Genomic DNA, 10,785 nt, shown 5'->3' on the forward strand with positions numbered 1-10,785 from the left:
CCATTACTTAATCATACAAAGGTGTCTGTGTAATGTACAAGTCGTGCCAAATTCGTCCAGAGTGGGAAACGCCAACAAAAAGGCAACTTTTTTCCTCCAAACGAGGAGAAGGCGAGATTTCTGTAATCCCATATCCCATAAGTAGTGAACATACCGGTAAAATTCAAGCTCATAAAATCAAGCGGATGTTTAGTTATGCCCCCGGATATCCCAAAAAAATGTTTTGAAAGAAATCCCCATGAATCGGGACAGGGCCCAGTATTCGACGGAGGAGTATACCCTGTTTACGGGTCTACCAGTCAGCCAGGCATGGCATATGTGCACGACTATGGAACACCAAATGTACCAAAATATGATGCTACTCTGTGTTTGATCGTGTCCTTAATCTATAATTTGATGTTGTCAAACCATTATGTGAAGTTGTCATTCCACTATGTGAAGTTGTCAATCTATTGTACGAAGTTCTCAATCCCTTATGTGAGTTGTCAATCCATTTAATATGTGAAGACGTCAATACATTATGTGAAGATCTCAATCCATTAAGTTAAGTTCTCAAACCACTTCGTGTAGTTGTCAGTCCATTATGTGAAGTTGTCAATCCATTAGGTGAAGTTCTCAATCCATTTTGTGACGTTCTCAGTGGGTCACGCGGGGAGCTATCCCTTTAAATAGCCCGTGTGGAATTATGTGAAGTTGTGAATCCGTTATGTGTTGTTGTCAGCGAATTAGGTGTAGTCGAAGCATTGTGATACCGTTCCACCGTAGTGAGCTATCCCTGTGTACGGGCCGTGGTAGTTTTCTTTGGGTACGGTCGAACTGTGGCCATGCAACACACTAGCAGGACGAACTCAAGCTTCACAAAAATGAACTAGTGATAGGATCACTATCAATGAGACCGTTTTCAAGGATGACGAAGCTTCTCTGGAGAAAGGCAAACGTACACAATAAGGCCGGAGTGTGGGCGTTCCCAGTATCTCTGAAATTTTTTAACTGTAGCTATTGTCCGTTGAGGCATTTCTTGCCCTGCTATTTGGCGGAGGTCAACTACGAGATAGCGAAGGTATTTTGAACGCAGAGGTACAGGCACAAACTGCTAGACAAATTGCATGGCTAAGAAAACAATGTGTTCATTCTCTGACAGGAGGGTTTCCTCGCGCTGATAACAGGGTCGAGGGCGAACATGATCATGTTAACGTCGGAATCAGAGACGAAGACGAAGTGAGTGATGAAGATGAGGTTGACATAGATCACCCTGTAAAATATGAAGACGGGGTAGAAATGAATGAATTTAGACTTGGTCAGCCTGAGCGAAATGGGCAACATAAATATGCTGGGAGGCTTGCTCTATCCTCCGTCACACTCAGCTAGAGCTCGAGCAAAATTCAGGTCGCCAGAACATGGCCGAGCAAAAGCTTTCAGAACTCTGAGAAAACGAATAATATGCCCCCAAGAGAAGGAAATTGCTAACATTGCTACATCAGTGCACAACGGACGGAAGGAAGATTTCTGCTTGGCATTGGCAATGGGTGTTAAGGAAAATACACCCAGGCTTAAGGCCGCAGACCAAAGTGTCATAGATATTTAAAACATTTAAATAAAATCGAATACCGACAAAAGGAGCTTGTACGAAAGTTAGTAACTGGTCACGCTTCGCGCCGTTTCCATGTTTCAGTTGAAAAAATACTCCTCATGACTGACACCATATGTGAGCTGTGAAGAAATCTTTAGTCATGTAAGTAAGATTAAGCCTGGATTTTTGCCTCAGAAAGGGAAAGTAGAATGCTGAAAGCAATGATCAATTCTAAAATGAATGTGCTTAACCCCCAAAGGACGGCAACTGGAATGTCCATTGACCCTTCACGACTGAGGCACTGTCTTCTCTTTCTGTACTTAGTCAAGAAAAGTGGTGGCGTCTCTTTGGTGATGGTAGCAAGTTAGGGAGGGGGCAAACCTGCCTGATTGGCCTCACTTGCATCAACAACTCGCAGGTTCTTTATGGCGTGAAACTACACAGCCCAAAAGAGGTTTGGATAACCAACCTCTTCTTTGCGAACAAGATTCAATGTCCTGTGACGCAGTAATTGGGGGTAAACATGGTCTAACCACATCAGACGGATGGAATCTTTTTAAGACAATGGATGCAGGAGACAAAGGAAAGTTTGATCCATTGACAGGAAGAAGATCAACCTTGGGACTCTCATAGATCGCAAACACGAGGATAGACTTCTACCCATTGATACAGACCACGTGGCTGTCGATCCCAATTATGCGATATCGCGAATCGTCAAGAAGCTTATGAAACTTCTCGTACATATCATTTCAGATATCGCATCGCATGTGCCTCTAGCAAAGACGGTAAGCGGCAGCAAATGGTACTTGCTCTACATAACCTAGTTTCTAACACTGCAGAACGTGACGTCCATAGTGGCAAAGAGGGCATATTTACCCTTCAGTTTAATGACAACCGAGACCTGCGGGATTTTACCTGGAATACCACAAGTGCGGAAGTCATCTTAGCTCCCCCGCCGGAGTTTGGGCGGGAAGCACACTATTCTGATATTCTAGATAATGTCATCCCTGATGTCGAGTACATTCAACCACTGCCGCAGGATATACATGTAGTGACTCTTCTTGGCCTGAAACATCAGACTGTAGCATTCTGTTCATTGACTGAACAAACTCCCCAAACCGCCCTCCTTGTTTGCCTAGATTCGCCTTTAGATTGGGCCTTGTATTTTTCAGAAAGAAGAGCCGACTTCAAATGATATATCTTCACTTATGGAAATGTATAAATTGCTGACAATTCCGGTTTCTCCAAAGGCACCTCACGATGATTCCCACATTAAGAATGAGAACGACTTCAAATTTGGTCTTTCTACAAACGACGTCGAGTCTTACTGAACCACGCAGACAGAGTCCACCGTTTGATGTGCTTCACGTAGGGTCCCAGAAATTTAACCCTCTACATGATGACACTCATCGCCGTCATTCCAATATTGCTGGAGACGTTTCCGTCTCATTCGAAGATGAGACTAGCGACAGAAGCCGGTGAACACCGACATTACTTGAATATGACCCATTTTTATCAACACACTTTTAAAGGTGGCGGTAAAAACAGACCCACAGTTTTGCCATCAATTTTCAAATGGCAGTGGAGATGCCTTTGGCATCGCATCGGGGATTGTCCGCCTGAAGTTCGTGCTGCCTTTGACCAGTTTGTTGAGGACCACCTGGCAGCCAGTGATGTTGATGAAGAAAGTAGTGCCAAGGGGAATCACAGCGACGGAGAAAGCCAGCTCTCGGGCACGCTGACAAGTACCAGTACAGCAGAAGACGCACTGCATGCGAACGATATTCTAGCTAACCAAATGCTCGTCCTTGCTGGCAAGCTAGGTGCTGCCCAGGAGATGTTGTCTTCTCAGATAAGACGCCTCGGAGGAAGAGTGTGGAAGGGTAGCAATTTACCCGATAAAAGAATTCCATTAAGCTGGATAGTTGTGTCATCTCAAACAGAGTGCAACGATGATCCCCTATACGTTTTAAATAACCTTGTAGAAGGAATTCGGCGGGGATAGGTGATTATATCTTACAACTCCTTTAACCACTGTGCCCGTGATGGCCGTAATGTAGGTGTTGATAACTACCGACTAGGCATGCAAAAAACTCTCCCACAGCTGCTTCAGTCACCCAGGTGACATTGCAGAAAGAGGAAACAAACGGTAATAGACTTATGAGTATCCTACAAACTGGCTAGCATGGATTCAAATTCATTAACCTGACCATTTGACTTTGATGATAAAGTCTCCATGGGAAATCCTTTCGTGTGTCAAATACAAACATATATTTTATAGCGAAAACCCATTAAAAAATACAAAATGTCCAAATAGGACATCAGTCGCCAATAAAGCCAGCGATGTTAATACATGGGCACGCAAGCTATAGGTAAATTGAATAGGCACAGGCCTATGTTAGTTTCAAACGGTAATTAAGAGTGTCAATAAAATAACAAGTGTCCTGTACTTTCAGGATATTGGCGTTAACTAGGCTGAAACGCCAGCTGAAAAGAGGCCTGGAGTTGTCAAACCATGTCAAACACGCAGGCTAACAACGAGAAATATTCAGCGAAGACCGTCGAGATTGCCTACCGATTTGACGTCTTCAAGAAGTTCAAGTTCCAGCAGGTATTATTATTAAATCAGTTGTTCCGGGTTGTTCTTCTGGACAGTTATTCAAGTGAATGCTGTAACAGCTAAACAACTTAATCATTTTTGTAGACAAATGATATCTTTTTTGGGGGGTATTTCTTGTTAAAATAGGCTCTTGCAAATACGCCAAACTTTGCCACTGCTAATCAATACGTTTGTGATGAGTGGCGTGTGTTGCCAGACGAAGAAAAGGAAAACTACACCAGAATGGCTCTAGCTGCTGAACACCCACTTGACTGATGTGGTTTAGGGTAAGTAATCTTGTAAAAACAAGTAGAGACAACTAATCCGACAATCGAAAAAACTTCCCACTGCCGGCACACTTAAAATAGTATGACTTCACAACAACTTGACCAACCGATCAACTGACTACATGGCCTATCTTTTCTCTGTTGGCAAACGCGAAGTTACAATATACATGTACGGCAAACCCAGGCCAGTCCAGCACCCCTTTTTTCTATCGGCAAATGTGAAGTCATCACATACAGCAAAGTCCAGCCCGCACCCTTTTGCCTTCTCGCACCCCCTTTTTTTTCTATTGCAAAACGTGAATCATAACATGCGGCAAGTTCTCGCCCATACTCCTCTTTTGCCTTCTGGCACCCCTTTTCTATAGACAAAGGGTGAAGTCATAACATACGGCAATTTGTCACCCACACCATCCTTTGATCGTTTATGTTACTTTTGTCCTTTGATCTTTTCTTTTTTTCTGATCGTTTTCATAAATTGGTTTGCAAGTGCTCTGGTTCATTTTTCTGTTTTTTAACCATCGTAGGATCACACGCAGTTGATCTGCGTCCAAATCATTAAACTAATTTGTTGTGTTGACTTGTAGAAATTGTATAGGAAACTTTGAAGCCTAACTTTTCTTCATGTCATTTATTGTTTTGCATGGTGCACCAAAAACAAACGTACATAATTTTACAAAACCATTGTTACAAACATTAAAAAAGGTTAACAATCAACAGCTAAGCATAGATCCGCAGGATCACTAAAGCGAACTTAATCACAATAAAGTAGCTCTCCCGACAGGTAAAACATGGAAACAACCCCAACAAGTAAATACAATTATAGAATTAGCATTAAGTATATGAGTCTTAACACTAAGGCATCTAGAGTGCACATCAGTGAACAATGTACATGTACGTTATTTCCGGGTCTGTACACGACGACTGTTGCATAACTGAAACTCGGCTTTGGTTTCTTTGCTTAAACGTTAGTGAGCTTAGCGTGGCTGACGCCATGCATCCACGAGCTTGGCGTTCGGGGAATTTGTGAGCTAAATCGAATTTAAAGAGGTAGGGGATTAAATTAAGACGTTGAGAATCAAAGTTAATTTGGACAATTTAAGCTACATGGAATTCCATTCTTTTGCCGCATCTGATACTCTGCCCAATAACTTGGGGCTTTACATCTTGTATTATTGTAGGCCACTTTGTATATTATTTTTTTATGTAAACCCATTTCAGAAGTAGAAGAACTGATTGTCGTCTGTGACTGAAAACTGACTGTGGCAAAGCTTGCGTTCCATTAGACTTGAAATCAAGTCAGTAATTGGCTGGGTGTAGTCCACCTTCCTCGCGCGCGACGCGTACGCGAATGTACAAGGCGTGGTGTACATGTATGTACGGCGAGCGATTTAATTACACGCGGGAACAGTTAGTGCAACCTCGCTCCCCGATATGCGTGTCTTACGGTGCCCAGTTGCCAACCTGGACCATTTGCAAGTCGTTTTGTGCACAACACATGGAGCTTTCTACCAAAATTGGACGGAGCACTCTGATTGGCTAAGAATCTCGATAATATGAATATTTATTTCAGGGGCAGTTTGATTGGTCAGGTGAACCCTTATTAACAACAGCCACAGTCTCGTTCATTGAAAAGGGTGTTTAAATTATCATAAAAAGATGATTTGCCATAAAAGCATTGATTATCTTACCAGAAAAAAATAGTAAATTGATTTGTTCTTGAATAGTTATATACACTTATGTCTCTATGTGTCGTATTAAAAGGGATATTAATGCAAGATTTGAAAGAAACTGGCACTTACGAATTGTAGACATCCCTGTACATAAATAAAATGAGTCGGTTCTGTAGTGTGAGCTACTATTGGCGCTTTTCATGGAAATATATGATTCATACAGTTCAGTTGTTGTATACATGAATATCTAGCAGTGATGTAGTCGAGTACTTTCCGAGTACCAACGTTCTCTACAAAATACTGAACTGGGTAAGAGGGAATAAAGTCAGAGTGGACAGGCATTTGATGGTAAATGTGCATAGGTAAGATTACAAAATAAATGTTAGACTTCAGACACTCCCAGTTGTGTAAAATTTAAGTTTTGAGGAGAGAGGTACTCGGAAAGTACTTGGCCGAGTACTTTCCGAGTACTTTTGTCCTAAATAGTTAATTTTAATCAAACAGTGATGGTCTGAAGTCATCATGTTGCTTTGTAATCTTACCTTTTTGCATGTACCATCAAATGCCGATGTACTTCAGCTTTGTTCCCTTCTAACTAGTTAAATATTTGGTAGAGAACTTGGTTCTCAAAAAGTACTCGACTACATCAATGATATCTATTCAGAATCAGGTTGATCAAGTCGGTAGGTGGGCACAGGGGTCTTGGGCTGACATGCGCCGACACCCGGTACTGAACAGCCCACGAGCAAGGGCAGAATCGGTATGGCATATAATAAAATGACGCAGCGGATCGACGACAAACACTGAGGACTTGATGCAAGTGTAGCGTTATATAGTCGTTTGTGAACCAGCAATGGGCAGTGACTACCAGATGAGCTTCTGTTGCTAAGACATTCGCGCCCTCTCTTGGTCCAGCTTGGGGCCTATACTGGATCATAGCTGAAAATTGCACATGCGCCAAAGGACACAGTTGTTATTGTGTTGTTAGAAAGTATCTTGAACACAAATTGTTCCACTAAAAAACCAAACTCTTTTTTTCAAATTCTGACGTCAATTTTTTTTTTCAAATAGTGCCACTTTCGGGCCCGATGGCACCCAAACTTACTCAGAATTGGAAGCCCAAAGTCCAGGCCAGAGCTTCAGTGCCATATTTCTCTAATTCCTCAATTTCATGGTTCCCAGGACTGTCTAATAGAGAATATTTTGAGTGTACATGTATAACTTTTATCGATGAGCTCGACGGACATGTTTTGGGCCTTTTTGCATGGGTGCACCCATAGGTACCCGCAATACTCCTGTATGAATTCATTGACGTACCTAGATAAGGGGTATGGTGTGTAATAATTGCAACCCCCATAGCAACGCCTGTGCTTGACCTCAAACTTAATCGTTTGACATGGCAGTTGGTTGAACAAACTCAAGGCATATTGTGTTCCCTTGAAAAGCCATGCCTAATATATTCGAACTGGCGTTCATGCGTAACATCGGACTTGGAACGTTTCAAGGTCAGGACACGAGTCGCCACGTCAGCGGGAAATAATCCGGCAACTCTGACGAAGTTATATAGGGAGGGGCACTATATAAGGACTGACCGTGGTTGGTCTATCTAGTCTGTGCCGATCTGCCACCTTCCAGAGGCCATAGGATAGAGAGAATTCGTTACTGTTGGCATTCTAAACCAATATTCGAGGTAAGTAAGCCCAGTCTATGACCATGCAAATCAATGTCGTTTATAGCACTTTCCAGAGTGTTGAGACGTTATTTTTCGTTGTTTTTTTAATAAACAAATGCTGACAGCGTCTGGCCACTTCGAAGCTAGTGCGATGCTATTAGTAAATGATGACCCGTTCGATTCATGCTCTTGCAGTGCATCTAACTTGTCGCTCGAAATCAGTAAGCAAGTATAAAGATTCAGTGCTTAGTACAAACTTACCACAAGTCGCGAGGATCGGTCTATAAGAGTGCTTACTGTTTGAAGCATTGCTTTTCTTTTAAAAAAAGTTCATGTTACGATTGTCTGCCTTTACGTAATTTTACAGGTTCATGTGGGGCAAGTAATGATGGAGTTGGTATTTTTGTAACGAGTCTTGGCCATTCTGAACGGCTTTGCATGGTTTTCTTGTTCATTAATTAGTTTTTTCTATCTATTAGATGAAGCCGATCACCGCTCTCTTTGCGATTTTCGCCTTGATGTTTACGACGACTACAGCGATACCAACCTGTCCCCAATGGTTTGAAAAAGGTACGCCCCTCGAGTTGTCAGCCTAGAATAAGTACCCAAGTACCCCCCCCATCAATTCCCTATCTATGAATGGCCGAGACAATGTGACCATCTGAACTATAACCAGGAACCAATGTGGGCATTACTCCTATGAAGTTCAACGTACAAAGCAAGCAAATCATTTTGGCGGTTTTTAATTAGAATGCTGCCCTAAAATGCCATGCCTTAAGAAAAATGGCGTAGACTTCCAAACAACCATACTTGCTTCAGCTAAATGATTACCATGCAGCGTAAATACTCAGCCAGCTTTTTTCAGTTGTTTTTCTCTTTCCTGTTTTCATTTATTCACAGACGAAGGCTTGTATGGGGTTTGCTTGTCCCCAAAAGCCCTCTCTTACGACGAAGGATGGAGTTATTGCTGTGGACTGCACGCCAGCCTGTGCAGTCTGGCTCAGCTGGACGAGCTCTACCAGTTGGGCGCGAGAGACTATCGCTGGGGCCTCATCAATGACGAATCGAGGGACGCGCGCCTCACGGTGTGCGGGCAATACCTGCACACACCCGGCGAGTGCTACAACAACAACTTCCCCAACACCCCGAGGCCGGCACCAAAGAACGAGGTGTACTGCTGTAAGATGACTAAATAAAAATGCCTTATCGATACGGTGTCGGTAAAAATGTTTTTACGGCAAACTACTACACGGCAATCGGAATTTGGAAAAGCATGGTAACTACTTTCGCATAAACGTAGGTTTATTGGGTCAGCGGGTGTAGCAGTTTAGATTAATTAATATGACAATGTATCTTTTTGAGGCTTACATTTTGTTAATCGAAGAAAAAGAAGGTTCAAAAACAGTGGACGCATAAACCCAGGAGTGGTCGTGCAATGAAGATATTCAAATAGTTCCGTCACGGTCGTATTTACACCCAGCTTCAGTGTGTCATTGCTCGGTGCATTTTTGGTGTCAAAATCGGGCCGTTTTGTCCAAACGTGATCGTGTGAACTCAGTTCAGCAATGAGTAGAAAACACGAACAGCGCCAGTGACCTTTGTCAGAATATGGCCTGTCATGGTGTTGGTATTTGTATGTGATTGGATAGGGATTTGAATAGCGAATGAAATGAACAAGTTAAATCTTTGCTGTCCAATATTGTGGCGTTCTTTCAAACAAGGTTAGTCGGTCATTTCAAAGATATCTGCAAAACGGTCACGTCACAATAGGCATGCGCCCTACATATTAATAGATGCTTAAGCAAAAAAATAGTTTAGTGGAAAGGATTTCTGAATCAAGAGCATGCTTCAAATAATTGTTGGTCTTCACCTTCTTAAAGTGTTGTTGCAATGAATTCTTCTGTGTACTATCAAACAACGCCTTATGCTCTATAGTTTAGTGGAAAATAAAATATACCTTGGCACCTTTAAAAGTCAAATTTGCAAGTCGTCGCAGTGCATTTTTATGAGGAGTTGAGCCTTTAAGAGTTTGTAGAGTAACTCTTGACGGTATTTGATATATACTTTGTATTAAAAAATCGAGCATACCTGTCTTGCGCAAGGCGATTTTCGAGCCAGATGAGCCAAAGTATATACTTTCTCACGCGGCTGTCAATGCTCGTGGGGCTGGCTTGCATGTAACCCTGAACTTTAAATTGCCGTATTTACAAAAGTAAAGTGTCTCTGATTGAGTTGAAATTTCATGTTTGTAACAATAAACTAAGTGTTTTGAGATGCATTTTTCAAAAAAAATATGGAGCGTGGCACAGATGAGTTCTTGGGGGAGCCGAATTTTTTCCAGAGACACCTTTTTATTTGTCTCTTATATATTGTACATATTGTGTATATTGGCTTTACGGTTTTACTGAAAATTGTTGTCATTATTTCACTTTGTAAATGCAAGCAGATTTGGCTTGGTGTGTATGGTGATTGGACATGTGGGGGTTACCCCTCGGTCTCATTTCTTGCTGGATATATTGATAGGTCGACCGCCACATTTACTATCCAACAAATTTACGTTTTAGATTGCGTCCAATTGTGAAAAAATCCAATAGCACAAGATTCCATGAAATTGTGGTGGAACGCAGGACCATTTCATAAACCACTTCACGCGTGAATTCCACACAGAAGCGAACTTTGTAAATGATTGGCAATTGTCATCATAAAGTGTTGAGGGGTAACAGGTCATACGACACACCCTGGGAAAACTGACACTGCAAACAAACATGCGCTTAACTTCGCCTTCATTTTAACGAGCTTGTGAACCACGGTTCCTTTCAGCCATATCGAACAAAAACTCTCTTTGAGAATCCATTATTGACATGCGTGAGTAGTTTCTGTAATTTAATTTCTCTGCACCACAGTGAAAGTATCAAGTTACATCGTGCGCTACATGACTGCAGAAATGGAAACTTGTAATTAGAGCTTGGTATTGGTTTCATTTACAA

The 10,785-nt window shown here is 42.0% G+C and overlaps 1 protein-coding gene and 1 long non-coding RNA gene across 3 annotated transcripts in view; both read left to right on the forward strand.

Moving 5' to 3' along the window:
- The window catches only part of LOC147796454 (uncharacterized), a 21,323-nt gene extending 14,887 nt beyond the window's left edge, over positions 1-6,436 (forward strand). Inside the window, exons 2-4 of one of the 2 annotated variants that reach the window (XR_015428101.1) lie at positions 4,027-4,181; positions 4,317-4,456; positions 5,426-6,436. This is a non-coding gene — a long non-coding RNA (uncharacterized LOC147796454). Of the gene's footprint in view, positions 1-4,026; positions 4,182-4,316 lie in introns of both variants that reach the window. The other variant, XR_015428100.1, reaches the window with a different exon arrangement.
- A 308-nt stretch (positions 6,437-6,744) lies between these two features.
- LOC110986535 (uncharacterized) lies at positions 6,745-9,777 on the forward strand. The gene is made up of 3 exons (XM_087147644.1): positions 6,745-7,816; positions 8,278-8,368; positions 8,699-9,777. Exons 2-3 carry the CDS (start codon positions 8,278-8,280, stop codon positions 8,992-8,994), a joined length of 387 nt encoding a protein of 128 aa, XP_087003770.1. The 5' UTR covers positions 6,745-7,816; the 3' UTR covers positions 8,995-9,777.
- Positions 9,778-10,785: the final 1,008 nt, after the last annotated feature.

Source organism: Acanthaster planci, linkage group LG16, assembly GCF_054643075.1.
Source record: "Acanthaster planci isolate LZ-2023a linkage group LG16, COTS_SCS, whole genome shotgun sequence".
Classification (NCBI taxonomy): domain Eukaryota; kingdom Metazoa; phylum Echinodermata; class Asteroidea; order Valvatida; family Acanthasteridae; genus Acanthaster; species Acanthaster planci.

Coding starts and splice junctions, on each gene's coding strand:
- LOC110986535 (XM_087147644.1), top strand. CDS start 8,278: ATGAAGCCGATCACCGCTCTCTTTGCGATTTTCGCCTTGATGTTTACG. Junction 8,369..8,698: donor TCCCCAATGGTTTGAAAAAG/GTACGCCCCTCG, acceptor ATTTATTCACAG/ACGAAGGCTTGTATGGGGTT.